General features: G+C 35.8%; 2 protein-coding genes across 2 annotated transcripts; both read left to right on the top strand.

The window, feature by feature from the left end:
• Window positions 1-8,388, top strand: CHR24 (chromatin remodeling 24). The gene is made up of 21 exons (XM_087328496.1): window positions 1-273; window positions 1,123-1,793; window positions 1,906-2,036; window positions 2,141-2,195; window positions 2,278-2,415; window positions 3,123-3,230; window positions 3,308-3,363; window positions 3,845-3,935; window positions 5,304-5,441; window positions 5,523-5,600; window positions 5,689-5,898; window positions 5,993-6,064; window positions 6,155-6,235; window positions 6,317-6,435; window positions 6,522-6,633; window positions 6,754-6,822; window positions 6,936-7,030; window positions 7,112-7,252; window positions 7,345-7,410; window positions 7,490-7,601; window positions 7,687-8,388. Exons 1-21 carry the CDS (start codon window positions 48-50, stop codon window positions 7,984-7,986), a joined length of 3,069 nt encoding a protein of 1,022 aa, XP_087184622.1. The 5' UTR covers window positions 1-47; the 3' UTR covers window positions 7,987-8,388.
• Window positions 8,389-13,221: 4,833 nt separating this feature from the next.
• On the top strand, window positions 13,222-23,576 carry LOC147856791 (lysophospholipid acyltransferase LPEAT2-like). The gene is made up of 14 exons (XM_087328691.1): window positions 13,222-14,055; window positions 19,652-19,832; window positions 19,914-19,973; window positions 20,061-20,224; window positions 20,314-20,377; window positions 21,131-21,199; window positions 21,288-21,383; window positions 21,484-21,528; window positions 21,787-21,857; window positions 22,053-22,119; window positions 22,208-22,258; window positions 22,355-22,465; window positions 22,885-22,932; window positions 23,012-23,576. The coding sequence occupies exons 1-14, from the start codon at window positions 13,349-13,351 to the stop codon at window positions 23,147-23,149; spliced, it is 1,872 nt and encodes a 623-aa protein (XP_087184817.1). The 5' UTR covers window positions 13,222-13,348; the 3' UTR covers window positions 23,150-23,576.
• Window positions 23,577-24,872: the final 1,296 nt, after the last annotated feature.

The raw sequence follows: 24,872 nt of genomic DNA, 5'->3' as shown, positions 1-24,872 counted from the left end.
CTTCTTCTTCTTCTTCTTCTTCTTCTTCTGTTTCTGTTTCTGTGGCCATGGCGGATCCTGAGCCCCGTCCCTCTCGCCCGCATCGAGCTCCTTCTCGCTCTTCTAATGCTGATCTCCTTCACACCATCGCCCAGCTCAGAGAACAGCGAATCGCCGCGGCTTCTTCTTCTTCTTCCTCCTCCTCCTCAGCTTCAGCTCCTCACAGGAACCCGTCGTCACATCATCACTCTCATTCGTTCTCCTCCTCCTCCCAACGATCCTCCAATACTTCAGGTGTGCGTCTCTTTCCTTTATTTTTCTTCTTCTTCTCTTTTCAGTCTCAGATGCACTGCTTTCGGATTATGGTATCTGCGCTTCCATTCTGCTTGGTTTCTTGTAATGAGCCTGGATGTGAAAAGAAAATAATTTTTTTTTGTGTTTGGATATCGGTTTGTTTATTTCTTTGATGTTAGAGTAGAATGAATCTGGATTCTTGTTCTTCTATTCAATTTAGAATGAAGAGAGAGGTTGCAAGTATATGCTCTATAATGCCTGTTTCTGTGGCTTGTATTCTCAGTCATCTTCACATATATAATGGAGAATGAAGATGAAAAAAGCACAAATTTATTTGGTGATGTTTATTTGTGACCGATGCTCGCTCACTTGGGGATATATCAGTAGAACAAAGAGAAAAAAGCAAACATTTGTTTCGTGATGTTTGTTTTTGTGGCTTGATTCTCGTTGAATGTAGGATAGATAATGCACAATGAAAAAGAAAGAAGCAGAAAATATGTTGATGTTTGTGGCGTAATTCGTGTTAGTTTTCATCAAAATATCTGTAATATAGAATGAAAAGAAGGAAACTAGAAGGCTGCTCTGTAATGCTTGCTTGTTATTTGATGGCGATCATAAGGCAATATGCATTATCATTTTTCTTTCATCTAGTTTTCTGAAACACCTGTAATTTGGTATGAAAAGAAGGAAACAATAAATCAATTTGGCAATGTATGTTTTAGTCTTGATGGTGCGAGTTAACACTTTGCATTCTTGTTTGTTTTCAAGCAATGAGGATGCAATGATCAATGTATGGAATGTACTTTTTATTTTTAATAAATAATTCTTGGAATATACACACTTTATCAGGTAAGCGGAGATTGCATAAATCTGGATCAAGTATGGCACCACCCGAGTCTACCTATGGATTCAGAAATGATCTTGAAGAATGGCATGATTCTGAAGATTCAAGCAATGCTCATTTAACAGAAAGCTTAGTTGATAGCTTAGACAAAATGTCTATTGGAAATAACCACACCAATATTGCCTTAGTTAATGACCCAAAATTAATAGGTTCACAAAGGCAGAAATCAAAGATTTTGGACAGTTTTTCTGTCTTGGATGAAGTAAGCAAGTTTGGGATGAGAACAGTCAAAGCAAGCTATGAAGTTACTGATTTGGATAATGATGAAGTTGACACTGACACTAGCAAGTGCTCTGATAAAGATGATGATTTTGAGGCAGTTTCTTATAGTAAACACTCAACATCGGGGAACTATGGAATTGTTAATACAAAGATGGTCGCAACAGGGCAGTCAACAGAGGTTTCCTGGGATACTGGTGCAAATGAGAAGGAAAATGGGGGTGATGGAACTAGTGTCACTTTTGTACATGGTAATATGACTTTTAAGTTACCTCCAAAAGTAGCAAAGATCTTATTTCCTCACCAACTTGAGGGAATAAAATGGTTGTGGGGATTGCATATCAAAGGAATGGGTGGCATCTTGGGTGATGACATGGGTCTTGGAAAAACAATGCAGGTATATCTGAACTAGTTCATCTGTGCAATATTATTTCTTGAAACTAGTAAATATTGGCTTGCGAGAGTTTGATAAGTTCTCATGAGCATTTTCGTTGAGTTCCTCAATGCAGATGGCCTCATTTCTTCTTGGCTTATTTGCATCGGACTTGATCAAACGGGCCTTGATTGTTGCGCCCAAGACATTGATTGCACATTGGTCAAAAGAGTTAACTTTTGTTGGTCTTGGGAAAAAGACTAGAGAGTAAGTATTCCCATATTCAGAGAATATAAGGTCTAGTTTCATCAGCAGACAATAATTATAGCTAATATAGAGATGTATTGCTATCAATTGGATTCATTAACCAGCTATTCAGGAACTTCAGCAAGTCAGCGTGGTTATGCCCTTCAGCACATTTTACAGGTAGGATAATGTTCACATTTCAGGGATTAAAGATTGTTAATGGTCGCGAATGACTATTATGTCGCATCCATACCATCTGCAGTGTGGTGGAATTTTGCTGACAACATATGATGTGGTCCGCAATAATTGGCAAGCTTTGAGAGGAGACTTTCATGGGAGAGATGGGTTTGGAGACACGAGTGATGATATTACAACTTGGGATTACATGGTGCTGGATGAGGTATGCTTTGGTGGTTTCTATTTTTTAGTCCTCTCAATTGGAATGATTTGTTCCTTTATAAAAGAGCCTTAAACAATACCTGAATAGAAATGGTAGAAATTGGTGGTGCTGGTAGACATGAAGTTGATAACCATTACTTTTGGAACTGATTTTACATGGAAAGTATGAATGAAATGTTCCTATATCAATGTGCCTTTGTTTATTTTTCATTAATTTTATTTAGTTTGTCTTAGTGGGATGCCAACTTCAGAAGAAACCAAAAATCAGCTGAAAAATTTAGAACAAGCTTACCATATTCCAAAACAATGAAAACTTGGGTGAAAATAGCCGAGTACCCATATTGTGTATATTAATGGGCCAAGCTTATAAGAACAAGTGAAGATGCCACATGCTTTCACTGTTCATGTATTTAGGGTTGAATATGCTTTGAAATTTTTTGTAGCTAGTATGTAATTGCTAAGGCAGTGCGTCAAGTATTGTGATAATTCAGCAACAGAATTGTTGACTTCATTGATTCATGCAATAAACTTGGTACTGTATTTTTTTCTTGCCTAGAAATAAGCTGATATTTGCACCCTTGTCTTTCAAGCACTGGGAAACCATACAAGATTTTAATAGTTGTTCTCTTCACTGTGAATTTTAATGACCTCAGAAAGTTATAAAAATATCCATTTCTAAGAAGATATTGTTAATTGACTGTTTTACAGGGACATTTAATCAAAAATCCATCTACTCAACGTGCGAAAAGTTTAAGGGAAGTTCCTTGTGCACACCGGGTTGTCCTCAGTGGTACTCCAATACAAAATAACCTGAGGGTAAAATGCTTTCCAGAAACATTCGTGGCCTTTGATAAACTTCTCTAAGTCTAACATTTTGCCCAATTATGATACAGGAGATGTGGGCCTTATTTGATTTCTGTTGCCCAAAGCTACTGGGTGACAAAAAAGAGTGAGCTTTATTATAACTCTAACCTGTGGACGTTTGTTTTAATTGTGAAACACTTCTATGAAAAGAGGAATCAATGTTTTTATGCACACTTTAAGTTCCTTCATATTGACTTCCATCTCTCCAACTTAAATGTTATGCTGCATGTACTATGTTTGTTTACCTCTGAGTTCAAGCTTATCAGTTCAATAATGTTTTGGCTGAAATTGTACTATATTTTTGGATCCTGTGTTTTGTATAGAATTTGGGTTTATCAGTTATAGTGGTTTTATTTATATTTTGATATGTAATCTTTTGTGGCAACATATAGAAAGGTTTTTAAATTGGTTCTATCTTTTATGAATAAATTTTTATTATTATATATTTCCCATCTTAACATGATGCTTTTGTTTTAATATAGATCTTTATTGAGAAGGATATTTCTTCTTGCAAATTTCTTTTTTATATTCCCTGTTACCTCTCTGAAGACTGTCTGATAATGCAGATTTAAAGCTCGCTATGAAGATACAATTTTAATTGCAAACAGCAAAGACTCTACAGACAGACAAAAACGAGTTGGGTCTGCAGTTGCTCAGGTATGTATTAATATTCTGGGTATAAATATCCCTTGGATTTTCCCTGCATTTACCAAGACTTTGCAGTGGTAGTGCTTTAGGAAAACAATTTGTGCAATACTGGAGACAGTTTTAAAATTCGTATATCCAGAGTCCACATTGAATTGAGGGATTCGTCTATCATTTCTCTGGATGCAAAATATAGATATTAGATAGTATTCTAAAATTAAATACCCTTTTTAAATCAAGGTTTCTTGAGAATTCTTCTAAATTTCATTGAATGCATACTGTCAACATGTTCAAATAACCTGTCTATAATATCTTGTAATCTACTTTCTAAACACATCCTTCAAATAACCAGGCTATAATATGTAGCATGTCCATTCTTAACACCTATGGAACTGTGCTTTCTATGGGCAAGAGAGTGCAGAACATTTAGAGCCTCCAAGATATAGTTGATGTTATCAAAAGAAATGTGAGATTGGAGTAACATCCAACCACTGTTTTAATGTCATGGGAAATATTTGTCACTGAAAATGCAATTTGATAAACAGTATATTTCCGTAGGTCTCATGCTAGTGGCCCGTGAGCAACTCTTTGGAAATTCACCACATAGATCTGGAATGCAAATCTACATCATAGCAGCAAATAGAACTTCATCTAACTGCTTCTTACCCTTTTTGGCTTGATTATATTTTGTGGTATTAATCAACCAACGCTACAAATTAGTTGATTGTGCCAATGGTCAACTTTTAGATTATCTGTCAACCTAATTGCTTTGGAATAATAGTTTGTTAGGGTCATTCTGTATGAAAGACAATTCCCCACAGGTTAACTTCCATCATCGGCAAGAGATTGTCATGAACCTTAATCTCAGGAACTTCAAAACCTATACTTTGATACCTCGACATTGGTGGTGGCCAAAGTGAGAAATTGAGAGAACGGAGATATGCAAACTGAAACTGAAATGTGTGTGAACAAATAGGCAGAGGAAATAGACAAAATCAAGCAACAATGTGCATGGAAGTTTAAGGCCAGGACATGAACTGAAATTAGGTTGAACATATGACAGCTCATTACTGCAGCTAGTGGTAACCAAGGATAGATGGATAGAATTAAAACAATTAACTCAACCAGAAGCTGAAACTGGGTGGATTGTTAAATGAAGTATTTTGTGCATGTTTTTTATTTTAAATTGGGATCAATTCATTCAGTGCTTTAGTAAGGCAATGATTATTTATATCAAGCTGTTCTCTCTGACATCTATATCAGTACCATCGATAAAAGGAGAAAATAACATATAGATATCAATAAATTCTTATCTTCAGCTGATGTATCATCATACTTTATATCTTGGTGCTAAAGTGTTTATTTTTCTTTTTGAATCAGGAGTTGCGAAAACGTATCGCTCCTTTCTTTCTACGGCGCATGAAAAGCGATGTTTTCCCATGTTCTGAGAACACGGAAGAATGTAAACTCTCTAAGAAGACTGATATCATAGTTTGGCTTCGCCTTTCAAAACAACAGGTCGAAATTTTGACAATTAACAAAATTTATAAAACTTGTTTTCTAGGACTGATAATGAATTTTCTTTATTAATTAATGCAGAGGGAATTGTACAAAGCTTTTCTTGAGAGTAAAAGCGTCCATCAATCACTTGAAGGGTCAGCATTAGCAGCATTGACGGCAAGTTCTTAAAATAGCATCTTGCATGTAACTGAAAATAATTCATTGGAGGGCAGGAAGGAATCTTGATATTTTGGTCTTGTATTAGGTGCTAAAAAATATCTGTGACCATCCATGTCTATTGACACAACGTGCAGCGGATGATATTGCTGAAGGCATGGAGACAATGTTGACTGCTGAAGATTCAGCAGCGGCTGAGGCCATGAGTGCATCAATTGCAAAGTTTTTGGACAACAATGGTGATACGGAATCACATGATGTATTATCATGCAAGATTGCATTCATTATGACTTTGTTGGTAAGATACATGAAAATTGTTAGAGAGTGTGAATAATTACATAAGAAATCATGTGTGTCTTTGAATGCTGAAATATTTCTACATGTATACTCAGGAAAGGCTTGTTGATGATGGGCATCGAACACTTGTGTTTGCTCAGACACGAAAGATGTTGGACATTATCCAGGTGTTATACAGCCTTTCTCTTTGGTTTCCTTTTCCAATCTGACATAAGATGTCACGTGTTGGCTAATTTGTTTCATGCAACCATGTATAGAATGAAGTTGGACGCAGACACTATGGATTTCGTCGCATAGATGGAACCATGAAAGCATCTGATAGGGAAAAATATGTTCAGGTATCATTTATTATTGGGTTTAATTTATTCCAATCATTTTATGTTTTCTTTTGCATTTTTGTTCATATTTCCCTCGTTCAGGAATTTCAAAACAGTTCTTCCATCCCCATCTTCCTATTGACATCAAAAGTTGGTGGGCTTGGGCTCACCTTAACAGCAGCGGATCGAGTTATTATTGTTGATCCAGCATGGAACCCTAGGTTTGTGCGCAGTATATGTAAATTATAATAAAATAGAGACTTCGTGTGCGTGGTGTGCACTATACTGACATTCCATATTATGACAGCACGGATAACCAAAGTGTTGATAGGGCATACCGAATAGGACAAAAGCGAGATGTGATCATCTATCGGCTAATGACTAGTGGGACGATTGAGGAAAAGATATACAGGAAACAAGTAAAAATTAAATGTCCTAGCAGTGTTGTTGTTTGTTTCCGGATTGTATTGTTGTAATGATGTAATAGTTTATCATAATGTGTCCACTAATATTTTATTGCATTCTTTACTTCCAATCAGGTCTTCAAAGGGGGTCTATCCAAAGTTGCAACAGAGTCGAAGGAGCAATTTCGCTACTTTTCTAATCAGGTTTATGTGTAGCTATTTGTATTTTCTTCAATCTGGAATTCCTAAGCTTGTCTCTGAGTTTTATCTTATGAAGGTATATATATATTTAACACTTGCATTATAATACAATACAGGAACTTAAAGAGTTGTTGACACTTCCAAAGACCGGTTTTGATATTTCCGTCACACAGCAGCAACTCCATGAAGAACACAGCACTCAATATGTGAGGTAATCAAGATCACTATCGCAAATCTTGATTGGAGGTTTATCATTTATAAGGCATTTCAAATATCATAATATTTATATCAGAGATGAAGAATTAAGAGATCATATCAAGTTTTTGGAAACTCTAAATATTGCTGGAGTTAGCCATCATGATCTCCTGTTCTCAAAGCAAGCGCCAGATGTAGATACAACTGAGAAAGATGGCTTGTTGAACTGGGATGCTCAGTATGTAACATTTTCATTTTCTATTGTTATGTACCTCATTTCATTACAGCAAGTAATGATTGTGACTGGATGCTAACCTTGTTGTACAATAGTTGGCGATATGGGACGTCAGAAAATCGAGCTGGTTTAGAAAGCCATCCTCCACATGAATGGAACAGGTAACCCAAGCTCGATAATAACGCGGTTTGAATATTTTTTCTTCTCATTGACAAGGAGAATGCTCTCATTGTTGTGCAGAATTAATGAACAAAAAACTGCAATGACCGAGTCCAAGGAATCACTATTAGAGAAGCAGCGATTGGAAGTTTGTGCGCACATTGCACGCCTTTCGCGCACTTTGGAAGACATGGTGACATTTCAAAATATCTACCTCATTGTTTTGACAATGAAGAATACATCTCATGTACATTCGTTTCTGTTTGTTAATTTTGCAGTCACTCATCTCTAGGCTTCCTGACAAAGGTGAGAACTTGAGGAGAAAACTAGAAGATCTCACGAATCAGCTAGAGAATCTTGAACATGTAAGCTCTGTGGAAAATAGCAAGGATGCCACATCATTGACTAATAAAGAATCTACGAGAGTTGAACATGACAATGAGAAGCCGAGGAAGGATCTTAAACTAGTCAAGAAGGAGCTTCAAGCCCTTAAGGATCTTCAAATGGCTAAAAAGGAGTCACAATCAAACCCTGATGCTAGTGAGGTGGCCTCAATATTGGCAGGTTTGAACCTGTGATTTACATAGAGCTAGATTTATGCGATATAGCTGTATTTCCTTAACAAAGGTGAAAATGGCGAATACGCTAGAAAAGAGCATGCTCAAAGGCTTTATAAAAGAGCCAGATCATATCAGCATTTTGGCTGACTATGTTTTGTCAATACAAACGTGAAGGATCTTGTGTAATTATTAGCTTGTCATCGAAAGACATTTGCCAAATACACAGGTGAAAAAAATTGTAAAGTGGATGTCCTCATGATTATTTAAGTTTCCAAAAGTTGTTAGCATGCCAATACTCTATCAAGATTTTGGATCAGAGTAATAGGATTATGCTACAACATTATGGGTCAACATTAATGCTACGAAAGTCTGTAGCACACAGTAATAGGATTTTCTCAATGGAACATTTCATCTTGCTCAGTTTTTGGTACCGATAGTTATGATGAGATTCGATCTCTGGCAGACTTGCAATTGCTCACTGCCATTACATTTGTTTTCTTCGTGTACTGAAGATACCATTTAATCGAGATAAATATCATAATTTCTCTGAATCCTGTCTCAATTTTCATTTTTTCATTTTTTAATGCTCTTAAAATAATCCCCCATCTGATGGTAATCTAAGTCTATTCCATTTAAACATGAAACGTATGGGATGATGTAATGATGGATATTGAGACTTATAATTCAGATCATACCTAGTATGTAGCATAACATAGCTATTATTTTGTATCAATATGAAGGACCTTGAAAGACCCACATACCAATTAACCCAATACTTGGCTTATCTATAGGCAAAGTCTCTCTAGCGCTTGAAAATGGCAAATTTGCTGAATGGCCAGTGGAAGTTGATAGACTTTGAAGGTCCCAAGTTTTTGTTATATCCCCAAATTTTATGTCTAAAATCGAAAAGCTTGTGCTTTGTAATATTGAGGTTGTAGTTTTAGTGTTGATGTATGGGTTACAAGTTCTTTTTTCCAAAAAAAGAAAATACTCTTTGAAGCCCCTTCAACATTGTGTCAAAGTCGTAGCATTTAGATGCAAATGCGTGGTTGGAGCATGGAATAAAAAATGATTTGAAATTAATTTCAAAATGTGATTGAAAGACTTGCCCAAATCATTTCTGAGATTTTGATAGAGATTGTAAATAATCTCAAAGGTTCTTTGGATAATGTAAATGGTAATACACAACAGGTGGAGCTCAAACGATTGTAGTTTCATGCCACTTGGGACAAAGACATATTTTATAGATGGATTTCTGATAAGGTGGAGTGGTTCTACTCTACATGGAAGTATTTATTTAAGCTAACGGTTAGAATTTAGACATTTATGAAAGGTACTTCTTGTATGTATAGCCTTGGGACATATCTTAATACTACTGTATGTAGTATCTTTTTTTTTGAATAAAAAGAAAGAATAATAAATCATTTGAAACTACATCGAAGTGCAATACATATATGTGTGTGGTAAAAGTAATATAAAGCCTACCAACTTTTCCTCAAAAATAGTCACAAAAAGTAATATTAGTTGTACAAGTCAATTATCATTGCCTTTCTTTGAGATTTGGTACATTTTTAATCCTATGGGTTGTTTTTGCCAATAGTACGCCATTGTACAAGCAATAGACACTAAATATTGAAATATATTCATAATACCTCTTTTATTCTATCCTAGACATGGTAAAACAAATTGAGTTTAATTATCAACTTCAAAAGTTTCATACACTCCAAGAGTTTGTATATTCAAATTTCCTTTTATTTTGTGTAGGGATCTTGACATTTACATATGTCCGACGTCACTCACATGCATTAAACCAAGCTCAAACACTTAAGATGGAGACTTAAGGTAAAAACTATGCATCAAGGCTCCGAGAGAGAAAGAAATTAGCAACTTGCTAAAGGTAATTTGAAGGGGAGACAGGTGAATTTGCAATTTCAACATTGCAGTTTTCGTAGTATTTGTGATATTACTTCGCAAAGTAGCTCAAAAATAAGGGAGAGTTTGAGAAAACTAGTTGGCAATGACAAGTAAAAGATAAGGTATACCCCCTTTAATTTCGGTTTGATTTAGGAGATCGAGTTGAAATTCCATCAAGTCAATGTTTTTTTGGGATAGAAAATCTAAACAAAAGGTTCCCATAGACAGCCACAGGGATGTGGTGTATGAAAACCCATATGCAACTTTAGAACATGCTTAGACTATTCTCATGGCCTTGGTGGCTTTGAAGGAGGGGCATGTTCTCCTATAGAATGGCAAACTTTATTAAGTAGATAATGGAATATATCATGCATTGTTGAGCATAAATGTTTGGAGTTAGTAGGATCCACATTGTTCATCCTCATTCTATGCAAGACAATTTAACAATCATTATTTCGATGTAATATTAATTCAAGTATTGTCGTTTAGTTGTGCATAATGATCTTTCTCATTTGTTTTTAATAGTAGAAATCACCCATTTTGCTGAGAAACAATATCAAATTGAAGAGAATATTTTGGTGAGAAATAATATCAAATTGAAGAAGAGAGTACAAGGAGAATGACATTGCATTAACAATAAATAAGGCAAGATATATAATAATATACCAAATATTGTCATTTAATTGGAATGGTTCACCAGAACACGTGCTTATCTAACATGGTTTGGATACATGCATGCTTACATCTTGTAACCATGCATGATGGGCACATTCATGAAAGCATTCCATTTGGCGATCATACATTCGCTTTGCAATGTGGCGATGTTTTATAATATCGTGCATATGCTCTAGCTTAACTATGGAATGTTTCAATACATGTTAACATAATATGATATCATCCTAATCTCTATCATGTCAATGAAGTTTTGTATATATGCGTGTGATAGGTGGGGATTTATGCCCCTAACCATACTGCTCAATGTGTTACATTATGGGGTTCACTTCATTAGACCTTATTCGTGGACCACCTAGGATTACTTATGGGTGATTTTAACATACGTATTGGTGCATCATAATCCATGTGCCACATTCAATCTTGGATGTTCCTTAGCAAAACGCATGTGATTCCTTGGTGATTGAGATTCTAAAGCTAGATGTGTGGATTAGGATGGTTGACGTTTGACCTCCTAATCTTTACAACTTAGATAGACATGGAGGTAGCTATAATGAATGTATATGATGAACCGTGATTCCTTCATGCCAACATCATTTGATTTTACGATTCTATGGGACATGGGGTCTTTAGAACATTTCCCTATTCGATTGGAGATTTGCAAATATTCCATTGACACATAAATTGTTGCTTGCCAAGCCTCCATTACGTTTCAACTCTTCTATCTAGCTTCAATGTCATGGAGCAAATATTGACGAATGCTCCACAACGAGTGGATAGTAAGGGAGTCGAGGCACATGAACTCAAAAGGTAGTTGTTAACTCACTCTCATTAAGCAATTGTTACTCGTTTCATTAGATAAATAATGTAGTTAAAATACCTCATGTATTTGTTAAAAAGTAACCAAAGTTAGTTACTTCTCAAGCTAGAAAGCACAATATTTATATAATGTTAGTGACATTAACGATCTATCATCAAAGAGAAGGGTATGTGGATGACATAGTTCACTAGAATTTAATAAGATTATGAATGAAAACAAAATTTAAAATTTAGCATCCTAGAAAAGTTGGGATATAAAAGACAATTATGATAAAAAAAGGACGTTTGCATTTCACCTAAAAAAAACACTGACAAGTTTTCCGATGTTTAATTCTCTTAAAATCCGTAGTATTGGCGAGAAAATTCGAAGCTTTTTCAATGTTTTTGGCAATATCTCATAAACATGTGAGGCAAACAACGTTTTCAATATGATTTTGCGAATTTAAGATAAAAGAATTAGGATTCGTGGATTTGGTTTGTAGCATTGTATACCAACTCCTAGCACAACATGAATGCGAAAAGGAAAGATGAGGATCCAAACTAAGAGAGATTCGGAAGGAAATCGTGAGGTCCATTGGAAACACGAGAGGACGACAAAGTGATCCACACTTTAATATCTAGCTTTATGTCATGAGGTGTAAAGCCAAGTGGACGATCATAAAGAAGAGTCTTTTGCCGAGGAGAATGGAAATCTTATAAGGGAACATCCCGAAAGGGTGATGACCACGTTATTTGGCCACGTGACACTTATGGATCAGGACACCATCATTTTAGAACAAAACAAGAGTATCATCATCAATGGAGGCAGAGGAAGGGTGCGCGCGTGCACACACACACACACACACACATGTATATGTATACATGTGTGTATATAGATACGTATAGGAAGGGCACGTGCACACACACACACACATGTATACATATACATGTGTGTATATACATACGTATAAGAAGGGTGCGCACACACACACACACACACATGTATACGTATACATGTGTGTATATACATACGTATAGGAAGGGCACACACACACACATGTATACGTATGTATATACGTATATGTATATGGCGGCAAATAAAAAACGTGTGTGATCACAGGAGGTGTCCAGGCAAGACTTGTGAACAAAAATGCGGAAGAAGAAAAAAAGAAAGAAGAAGAGGTATAAGAAAGAAAGAAAGAAAGAAAGAAAGAAAGAGAGAAGAAGAAGAAGAAGAAAGAAAGAAAGAAAGAGAGAAGAAGAAAGGCATTATGAGAATATAAGCCTAAAGTCCCGTCCGTCCGTCCGTCCGTCCGGCCGGCCGGCCACATGGCGTCTATAAGGGGCTCCACGTCAGCAGTGGGACACGTCGGCAGGGGCTCCACGTCGGCACGGGGCTGCCACGTCACCCACGGGGGGGTCGGTCGTTTCCCCTACTCTGTTTCTGCTTCTTCTTCTTCTTCTTCTTCTGTTTTAGGTTCTTTGTTTTTCGTTTTTCTGAGTCTCTGCTTCTCCCCCAAGCAGAACCCTAGAATTCCTCCACCACAACACCTCCATACACATTCCAACAGCCACAAAAAACCTTCTTCCCAAAAGGAAACAAAAAAAAAAAAAAGCGAAACGAAAGGGAGAACCCTAATTTCACAGTTTTCTCTGTTCTTTTTCTTTTTCTTAATTCTTGTTTTTTCGCTTTCGCTTTTTTTTTTTTTTTGTTTTTCCTTCTGCGTGTGACCCACATTGATTTGGCTTCTTCTCTCCTCGATTAAAGAAGAAGGAAACCACAATCTCCCCACACGTTTATTTCTTTACTTTGTATATCTCCATCTCCATCTCCATCTCCATCTCCAGCTATTCCTTCTTCAAAACACTCCTGCACACTCATTCTCTCTCTCTACCTTATTGGGTCATCTTGTCCTCTAGATCTTTCTGTCTTTCTTAGTTTATCCTTCATCCAACAAAAGAGCATATATTTTTCTCATCGCATTTCTGCTTCACCATGACTGAGGTGGAGGACCTTCAAAGACCTCTACTCAATCATGAATATGATCACGATCGAGTTCAGGGCCACTTCGCGGATTCCTCCGCACTCAAATCCATTCCAAGACATGGACATGAGATTGGAAATGGATATAGAATTAGAAATGGAGATGGAAATAAACATGGAAATGGAAATGGAAATGGAAATGGTCATGAGAATGGTAGGACAGATATTGCTCTTGATATCCCTCACGAAGTTCACTTCGGAAAAGAGGCTGAATCTGAAGATAGAATTGGCATAATTGATTCAACTGTGAATGCTTCCTATAAGGATGAATATGAAGAAGAAAATGAAGAGATTCAAGAGGAGACCCGTATGAACAGTAATACTGATACCAGCGAATTAGCTCAAAATGATGGGATCAATGGTGGCCTCTACAGTTTTCTTGGTGAGCGGCCCGCATCACCCCCAATGCCAACCATAGACCCTTTCCGAAACCACACTGAAACCATCTCGAATACTTATGAATGGATCAAGACTTTTTTATGTCTTCCATTAGCTATCATTAGATTGCTGCTAATCATTCTCATAACTGTCATTGGAGTTTTGTTTGCCAAACTCGTCCTTGTTGGATGGACGGAGAAGCACCTTCCGATGCCAAAATGGCGTCGGCGATTCGTATACATTACTCGGTTATTCGCGCGAGCCTTCTTGTTCTTCCTTGGGTAATTCTTATCTACTTCTATGTTGTTTTGTGAATATTAGTTTTTGCTTCTGTTTATTGATGACTTCATATCCTTGAGGAACGTATTGTTGTCTGGGGATTGTAAATTGTTCTCCAATCTTGCTCTTGTAAGTAAGATTGAATATAATTTTGGAGGCAATTTCCTCAGTTTCGAGATTCCTCCATCTTCTATGGGTATAGGATGGCTATCTTTAGAAGACATCAGAAATTTCGAACATTGTTGATTTTATATCCTATGGCTTTGTGGAAGATGACTTTCCTTCATGGAAGCCTAGATGAGGAGCTTTATATGCTGCAGCCTGAAGGGTTCATGATTCCAGGAAAAGAGCATTTAGTTTGTAAATTTTGATGCAGCCTCTATGGGCTGAAACAAGCCCAATGTCTATGGTATAAGAAATTTGACTCTTTCATACGCTCAAATGTCTTCACTCGATGTAAGGCAGATCCTTGTCGCTATCTTAAAATGGAAACTGATAGCAGACCTATTATTTTGGTTTTGTATATTGATGACATCCTCATTGTAGGAAAGCATGAAACAACTTTGTAGGAAAGCATGTTCACTATGCTGGGTGCATTTACCAGTTGTAAACTTAAACTGATCAATTGCATTTTTTTAAATATCAGCATATATATGCTAAACAATGTTGAATGACTTGGGGGTGCAAACTGTGCATGAAGGTGAGGTAGAGAGTAGATGTAAAGTGAAATTATGTGAGTATGAGCTTGTTTCTCAATGCATATCTGTGGATATCTGAATCAAGATCAATCACGTATGCTCTTCTTCTTTCCATGGAACTGGAAATTGCTCGGCCCATACATAGTAGTTATGCACTTCATGCTAGTAAACATCTCTAGAATTATTCCACTAAATGCATTAAGATCATTATGATGGATCTTTAAGAAAGAAAGAAAGATATTAGTGTCTTTTAAGAGGCCAAAATGGCCTATAAGACCAAACAAGAGATAACATCTTAAATATTGTCTTTGTCTTTGAGAACAACAAACCAAATTAATGTTGCTAAGTAAAAAAAAAAGTAAATAAGATAACATATGACTAAAGAATCTTGTTATTAGTATGTGTAACATTCTCAAGTAAGGTATTGTAATGTTTGTGGTCGAACGATCTCTAGCATATGTTCATCCAGAATAGAGAGGTCTTTGAAGTGAGGGAAAAACATGTTGGGATTAAAGGCCCTTTAGGTTTCTCCATTTAAACCAGAAAAACGTTTTATATGTTTTAATATTATCTACTTCTTATTAGAGTTTTACAGTCTCATTTTCAGAACTGTACTACAACTTCTAAAAGAATATTTTGTACACTGAATGGGATCCTTGGACAAGATTCCCAGTCAGCATTAAATGGGTATTTATGAGGTCATGACTTAGCTGTCCTATCAGCATTTAAAGCTCTTCTTCTAAGAGCATATTCGATGTATCTTGACATATATGTGTGTGCACTCCTATCTTGTACATTTTTTTAAAAAGTTCTGGTGTAGAACTGCTTCTACTTTCTTTAATCTCTTCTATGTGTTAAACCCCGAAGGAGTTTTTAGTCTTTAAATCTCTGACTTAAGATATTTCAAAAAACTATCATTCTATCTTCCACTTCTTTATAACACGTGCGAAGGTGGGAGATAATGGCCTTTATCTGTCGATGACAAGAATAGTGAGATTGTGGCCCATTAGACTAGGGCCTACGAGGACTGTAAATTGCTATTGCCCAATCTATTGTAATCCCTTTGCTATTTCTTTGTGGGGAGCCCATTTATGTGGCCCTTGATTGACTTGTAGAATTAGGAGTGATGGGGCTTAAGAAAGTTATGGTTGTTCTTTGTTGATGAGCTTGTGTGCTATACTATTGTCCTTCAAATCCTTTTCCCTTTTTCTCTTGAGTTCTAGCTAGAAAAGTGCAAAGCACAATTGGTTATAATATTCCATTACCTTGCATAGCGGGCCAAAGCCTTGCTTGAAGAGACAATGGCATCTCCCCTTAGGAGTAGTAGGAGGGCTAAAGAAAGTTGTGATTGTTCTTTGTGGATGAACTTGTGTGGCTGTATTCTTCAACAACTTTTCCCGATGTCTCTTGAGCTCTAGCAAGAAAAGTCTTAGGCATCGTTGGTCCTCATATTCCATTACCTTGCGTAGTGGGCCAAAGCCTTGTTTAAAGAGGCAATGGTATCTCCCTCTGATTTCATAAAAGACACTACAATGACAAACATAGTGTTCCTTAGATTCCACTCCTTAATGACAAAATTGGCAAATTCTCTCTTCTAGAGGTAGTTGTGTATATCTGCCTACCTCAATCTGTAGCTGATGTGATGAAGTTCTAGAGAGAGAAGGCATTTAAAGAGTTGCAGATTCTAGAGAGAGAAGAATCTGGGAAGAGAGAGAATGTAGTACAGAGGTAATAAAGATGAAAGAGAGTGCATGTCTGGAGCTGCCACTCTCCAACACACTCTTGATGACAAAATTGGCAAATTCTTTCTTCTAGATGTATTCATACATCTCCCTACCTCAATCTCTAACTGATGTGATGAAGTTTACAGCTGCCCTATCACAATGTATGTCCATCTAATTGGACTATCACAAAGACATACACATGGTTGCAATTGTTTCATTGGATTGCAAAAGGTTAGATAGGATGTAGTACAAAGATAATAAAGATGAAAGAGAGTGCAGGTCTGGAGCTGCCACTCTCCAACACACTCTTGATGACAAAATTGGCAAATTCTTTCTTCTAGATGTATTCATACATCTCCCTACCTCAATGTCTAACTGATGTGATGAAGTTTACAGCTGCCCTATCACTGTGTGTATGTCTTTTGCATTCCTAGTCCAATGAAAAATTGCAACCATGTGTATGTCTTTGTTAGATATAATCAATGATCAACTCCAAGTTGTCAATTTATCCCCATATGTACTCTTAGAGTACACATTTTGTGATAGCGCGCCAAATGAGGAGTAGCTATTGTGCAACCCGATGATATGGGTCGATAAGGTGTCAATGTAGGAAACCGTAGATGAGTAGTACAGAATATATTTAGGAAAGAGGGAAATAGGGTAATATGATTGACTAGTTACATGTACTTAGTCTTGAAGTATGTGGTATTGACTTTAAGATAAGTACTATTTACTTGTAGCTTGTATCTAGGGAGCTTGGTCTATTAAATGACAAGTCAGTTAACAGAAAAGGAATATCTCCACACTATTAACTGACTTGCACATTTAATGTGACACTGAGACCAAACTGAGAATATAATCCACTCCCTCTATCTCTTACACAGTGGCTGTGACTCTTAACTGTCCCCACTAATTTTGTAGTCGGCTGGTCCAGATTGCATGTAAGCTCTAAGGTGTTGCCTCATGGCTATATCCCATTTCAATATTTGCTTCGATTGTGATTCTTTCTTGGCTTCTAATATTTTCATTCTCTTTTCTAGTTGGGGCATCTGAGTATTTTCAATTTGCAATGCTATTGTCCTTATAGGAAGTAAGTTTTTCAAAATATTCAATTTATAGTGCTTGTGAATACATCCTAAATTGAAGCATCATTTCCCTTACATTATGAGCATGTACTTCATTTTGCAATCTTATAATTGCTTCTTGTAAAGACATACATATGGCTACGATTGTTTCAATGGACAAAGAATGTGAACTTCAACTGGATGTCCTATGATCCATGCTCGATACTATCACGAAGTTCTATGAGCAATGTTTAGTATATGATTTGTTTAGAACTAATATCACCCTTCCACACATCTGTCTCACTCTATATTTACTTTATTCCAACATCTTTTATTGAATGAAATTCTAGTTGCATATAAGAGTTCTTTACTTTCTATATCTACCATTCAGGAACTGACACTAATAGAAGCAGATATTAGGCATTTAAGATGGATGCTTAGGGCTCAAGCTCACAGATAGACACAAGGATAAGGAATAATGAGAAAAGAATTGGGAATGTTAATTGGTCTATGAGACGAATCGTCATTACAGATATGACTGGATTCATGTCATCCATGTTAAAACGAAATTAAAAATGGTCAGTTTCCTAAAACTATATGGTTATCTGAATAAAAACGAGAGAGAAGGCTCTAGCTCGAAACTGAAGAAGAAGCTCAAAAGAGCACTAAAAATGACCGTTAATAGTCTTTTACTAGAGGCAAAAATCGGCCTATGAAACAAATCATCATTACAGATATGGGCGAAGTCATGTCATCCATAGTGAGATGAAAATAAAAGTACTTGGTTTCCTGAAACTCCATGGTCCTGAAGGAAAAAGTAACAGAAGGCTCTAGCATGAAAGTGAAGAGATTCAAAAGAGCACCGAAACTGACCTTTATAGTCTTTTACATTCTTTAGGCCCTTTCACATTACGGTATGTATGCTAATGTCAATGTCATTGGAAAGACATGGTAAGTGAGATGGACGGCAAGTACTTTACTTGAATTGGAATTGTCAAAGCTAGAGAATATCCACTCTATACCTCCTTATCCACTTTAACCTGAATCTACTCATATTTATAATTAGTTTTCCTTCGTAAACTATTTTTCCCTGTACTAATGACATTGTGTTGTCTGAGAATTAATGTCCCATCTTAAAGCACTACCATTTATTTATGTATGTACTCAAAGGAAAGTAACATATAAACCTGTATAAGGTGTGAGGAAGTAGAAGATAGAATGTCAGTTTTCTGAAATATCTAAAGGCAGAGATATAGAAACTAAAAACAATTATGGGGTTTAACACATCGGAGGGATTAAAGAGATAGGAGTAGTTCTGCAAAACAAAAGCCAACTACTTAAAAAGGAATATACAAGGTAGGATTGCACACACACACACACACACACACACACACACACACATATGTGCTATCCAAGATACATAGAATATACTCTTAGAAGAAGAGCTTTAAATACTGATGTGGCAGCTAAGTTATGGCCTCGTAAATACCAATTTAATTCTGAATGGAATCTTGTACAAGGATCCCATTCAAACTACAAAAAATATTCTTTTAGAAGTTGTAGTACAGCTCTGAAAACGAGACTGTACAACTTTAAGAAGAATTAGAAAATATTAAATAATATAAACTCGTTTTCTAGTTTAGTACGTTTGAAGTTGCATCAGATTTATTCATCTTTGTGCATAATCTGGTTGATTATCCTAAGCTCCTCTGTGCGTAGAAGGCTTCTCTACTTGGTCTTTGCCTCCATGCTTGAGTTTGATCATCTGCAAATGGTCACTTGAAATTACCCAGCCAGCACCAGAAGAGGCTATCAGGGCATTGATATGCCAAAGTAGATAAGATGTCTGTGCTTCTGAAATCGTCTTCAAACGCTCCTGCACCCAATCATCTAATTGTGTACTGACTCTTCAAACCATCGTCAAGATGATACAATGTGGATGATCCTAAAATAAAATCCTTTACTGATATATGTAGGTTTTTGCAAAATTTGTGACTTAAATCTTAAATTGCTAATATTGCCTATCCTCTGATGCTTGTCACTGTAAAATCTTAGATTCATATTGTTCCCTTTGCTCATTAATCCTTTGATGTTTTTTTATTGGAAGTATAGGTATCATTGGATAAACCGCCATGGAAAACGATCAAAACGAGAAGTAGCCCCAATTATCGTTTCGAATCATGTTTCATTTATCGATCCTATTTTTTTCTTTTATGAATTTTTTCCTAGCTTTGTAAGCTCAGCATCACACTCAGATTTACCGGGCATTGGAATGATTATCAGACCAATGCAGGTAATGTCAAGATCTTGTACATCTGCATATATACATTATGTAAAAAGCTTGATATCTTCTTAATACTTCCTTTACCACCAGGTCATAAATGTTGACAGGTCTTCCTCTGAATCCAAAAAAGATGTCTTAAAGGAAATTAAAGTAAGTACAAATTTTTTGTTGCTGCTTGTTGTAGAACTTGCTGTGCAAATGCAGATGTCATGATTATCCAATACAATTTTATCGCAGAATAGAGCTATGAACAATGATTATCCTCATGTCATGCTGTTTCCTGAGGGTACAACTACAAATGGGAGGTCACTGATATTTTTCCAACTTGGAGCATTTATTCCAGGATTACCTGTACAACCTGTTGTTTTGCGTTATCCATATGTTCATTTTGACAATTCTTGGTAACATTCATGTGCCATCATAGAAAGTTAGTTAGGAGTAGATTGAAATTTCGTATCCATGTCTGAGCTATTTGATTCCTTTTATGTAGGGGTAGGATTTCCATCCTAAAGGTTGTCTTTCGGATGTTTACGCAATTTCACAACTTTATGGAAGTAAGTAGGCAAATGGATAGTTGGATTTTTGATAAGTGATTAATTTCATGGCAATGTTAACGTTTGTGCAAGTGATGTTTGTTAACATAAATGTAGATAATTATGATGTTGATGATTTTGAAGAAAGCAGATAAGAAATGAATAAAGATAAGTATGCTAGGATAGTAAATGAAAATGGAGTTTACAGTCCCCATAAAGTGAACACAGCAGAGATCACTTCAATGAACCCTTGATATAAGACACTGACTAACAATCTGTGTAGGTGCAAGAATGTTATTCAGACACACAGGAGAAGGAAGCAAACTGGGAAAACATTTTCATCAACAAATGAATGAGGGTCTTATTATAAGGATTCTGAACATAAATAGTTTGGTCTGCATTTTTAAATGGGTATAAACATTTTGATTTGTTCCAAATGAAACCAAGAATTTTAAATTCGAATTTCTTTTCCACATTTCCAGAAAAAGAGTTTTGGGCAAGTTTTGGTCATGACTATTATAGTTCATATAAGAGATCTTGATTATTTTCTGGGTAAAAAACCAAATAATGAATACCTGCAAACCATCTTCATGAAAAGCAAAATTTATGTGAATGACTTTCTGTCTCATCCGAAATGGATGGCTAGGCCACCATTAAAGTGTAAAAACTTAAATAACTAAGTTGGGTGGCAGCATATAGCACAGCATATCCATGATTTTGCTGGATAATATATTGTATAATTGGTACTAAAGATAATACTGTGTTTTCTTCCAGGTTGAGTATTTGCCTGTTGTCTATCCATCTCCTAGGGAGAAAGACCATCCAAGACTCTTTGCTAAAAAGGTCAAGATGATCTGTTCCTTGCAGCAATATTGGTGCTGAATAATCTAAGGAAGCATTTTGTTACAGTGAGAAATGTTTCTTTGAACAGGTTAAGAATGTCATGGCGAAGGCATTAAATGTGGCAGAAACTGAGTATTCTTTTAATGATCTCATCTTATCTGAAAAAATGAATGAGCATAAGAATGTAAGATATTGCATGACTCCATCACATGAGAAACTTGACATATATTTTATCAGATTTTCTTCTTTTGACATATTGTTCATATACATATATTTTTTTGTAGGCATCAGATACCCCTTGCGTTGTGGAAATGGCATGGTGGAAGAAGGTATATAATGAATATACTGTGTTCTCGTTATTATGCATTTGAATTCCGAGGCTATATGAACATATTTATTGCAGCAGAATAATCCTTTATGGACAAGCCAAATCTCATCTATGAGAAAGATATCTATGTGTTTGTACCAAGCCTCTGCAAAGGGCATGGAAATTTTCTCGTTCCAGGAAAAAAAGTAGGGGGTGGGAATGTCTACTTTTTTTCAATTTGATTGCTGAGTTTGATTGAAGTTTTTTGTTCACTTTTTAGGTGTTCTGTATCAGCGCAAAAGAGGCTCTTATTTTCTATGAGAAATTTCAAAAAATGGATTCAGATAATAGGTTGGTTTTCTGGGTACCGACCATGTATTCTGACAGTAAGCTATATGATTGATGTAATTGGAATTAATTATCTTGTTGTCAAATGCAAATGATGCTTACACGTCATTAAGCTCAATATTAACTAGTACACTAATAGATGGTGGCTATTAACTGTATGGTTCTGTTTTATTACATTTTTTAAATTTGTGATGACAGGGGTTGGGTGTCAAAAGATCAGTTCTTAGAAGGATTAGAACTACCCAAAACAACATTTTCTGAGCAGGTTTAATTCTGCCTTCTTATTAATGCGCAGTAACTAAGCTTTCTAGTTCACCAGTTAATATTAACTTGACATTTTGAATTGCTATTAGATTTTTGACTTCTTCGATACAGAAGAGCAAAGCGCAATGTCTTTCCAAGGGGTGCATACTAAGAACTTTTACATTGTATTTATTGTATATTATGTGCCTCTAATGAGGGACAGATATCTCAACTCTATCGTTGATGGGAATTTGCAGTTTCTTGAGGGATCAGCATTCATCTCAAAACATCCTTCCTTTGAAAGGTTCTGTGGAATAGCCTTTAAATCATGTGACCTGCAGAACCAAGGCTACCTTTCAAACATTGAGGTAATTCTCACTTCCCTGATTATCTAAACCCATTAATCATATGATGAACATGAAGCATGATTATGTCAGATTACCTTGATTTCTATGTCAAATATAATCTTAAAATTTGGATGTCGATCTCATGGATTTGTAAGAACTATCTGTTAAAGCCTAAATTTAGACTCACTTTGGTGTGATGAAGCAATCTTGCTATTCCTTGAATCAAATATATATATATATATATATATATATATATATATATATAAATACATAATCTCTATGGTTTTGGAGTCAAACATAAATCCAGAACCACTCAACTGAGACTTGGTGTGAACCATAATCTAATGAATAAGTGTAGTATATAAAACCGAATGCTTGATAGGAACACTTTGGAATGATGATGATTGTTTAGTGTTTTATCGATGGTGATGTTATCACAGGTAGATCAAACTCTGCGCTCTGTTTTTCCAGAGATTTCTCCTTTGCAGGTACTTGTGCTGTGTTGAATTTAATGAGGTGTATGTCTAAATGTGTATTTACAAATAATGTTCTTTTTATATGAAACAGGTTCAAAAAATGTGCAAGAAATTAGACTTTGATGGAGATGGGTTAGTGAATTGGGATGACTTCAGAACTTTCTTGGGAAAGAATCCAGAACTGCTTGCACTCTTCCTTCCTCAAAGCATGAGCTTAAGCATAGTCTGAAGCTATCGTCGAGAAGTTAGTTTTTACCTTATTGAAGGATTTTCAGGTGTTTTTATTGGAAGGTGGGGGATTGCTGCTGTAACCTGAATGTAATTCATAAACGAAATTTTCTCATGAATCCCCATTAAAGTGATCAGGGAATAAAACAAGATATCATGAACTGAGATCAATTATGTACGAATGCTTGAACTGAGATAATGAATGGAGGATGTGGACAGCCTGACCATCCATCTAAAAGATCTTCTCCTAGGAATCCAGGAGGGGTTTCTTTACTGTTCAAAGAATTGTGATTCAGCTGTATCTATTTTTTTCCATTGAAAAGATACACCAACTTTTTTGTATAAGTTGAGATGAGAATATAAGTTGTGGTTCGGCAATATGTATTTTTTCCCCGTCAAGAGCATATACATACATTTTATAGTGTTGAGATGAGGATATTGAGTGGGACAACAGCATTGCAACCCACAGTATCTTAGCAGGAAAGCTATGTAATTCAACAATAATGCTTATGTAAATGACATATTTTGTTCTATTTGAAAATGGATGATATGGTCAAAGTGTTACATCTACACTTCAGGGAATCCAAAAATAGATTATTTGCGTGAAATATTACATCTACTTCGCTTTTCTAATTCAGCTACTCACAAACGGGTTAAGAATATTTTTAGGCTTTAAATCATCAGCTCATTAAATTAATTTTTATACATTTGGGCATAAAATGAACATTTAGTCACCGTTTATCAGCATAAATTTTAGGGTTTAGGTGAGGGAAAATCCAATAACCAATCAACTAGTGCTCCAGGTTAAAATGATGTGCACGCTGACAGTGCAAGATCAATGTCTAAAGTTTTAACAGAGCTAATTCTTTAGTTCAAGATGATGTCTACAGGAAAGTCGAACATTCACTGATGAAAACTAACCTATTATTAAAAGAAAATTTAACAAAACAGGCATATTTAGGGTTCTACTTCGCTTTTCTAATTCAGCTGCTCACAAACGGGTTAAGAATATTTTTAGGCTTTAAATCATCAGCTCATTAAATTAATTTTTATACATTTGGGCATAAAATGAACATTTAGTCACTGTTTATCAGCATAAATTTTAGGGTTTAGGTGAGGGAAAATCCAATAACCAATCAACTAGTGCTCCAGGTTAAAATGATGTGCACGCTGACAGTGCAAGATCAATGTCTAAAGTTTTAACAGAGCTAATTCTTTAGTTCAAGATGATGTCTACAGGAAAGTCGAACATTCACTGATGAAAACTAACCTATTATTAAAAGAAAATTTAACAAAACAGGCATATTTAGGGTTCTAGCCAATCCCAAAGAAAAACCAATAAATCATATATAGGGGTTTCATGTGTTTGTTCAGTCACCCTTTTCCTTAACCAAACTATCCACTAACACATAAACAAATTATTGTGCAAATTATTAGTTGGTGATTTACTTGATTTGTAGTCTAATAAGCATTTCTATTAACACAAAGTAGAAATGGAAGTCTCATTAGAAAACATTAAGTGGTCAAAATACGCATCAACAAAAGACAAAATACCACTAACCATCAATCAACAAAAGACAAACAAATACCAATTATCTCTCAAGAGCGAAATCTCAAAGAAATAGAAGGTAGCTTTAGAAAAGACTATATTAGAAAGTCCACAAACCAACGATCAACCTTATCACAATGGACAGGTTAGATGTAGACCTATAACAGCTTTCGCT

This window comes from Azolla caroliniana, unplaced genomic scaffold (assembly GCF_043228905.1).
Source record: "Azolla caroliniana isolate FFs.n. ecotype wild unplaced genomic scaffold, voAzoCaro1.0.p SCAF_12, whole genome shotgun sequence".
Taxonomy (NCBI): Eukaryota; Viridiplantae; Streptophyta; class Polypodiopsida; order Salviniales; family Salviniaceae; genus Azolla; species Azolla caroliniana.
The sequence above is the reverse complement of the archived record's forward strand: the minus strand, read 5'-3'. Positions and strand labels throughout refer to the sequence as shown.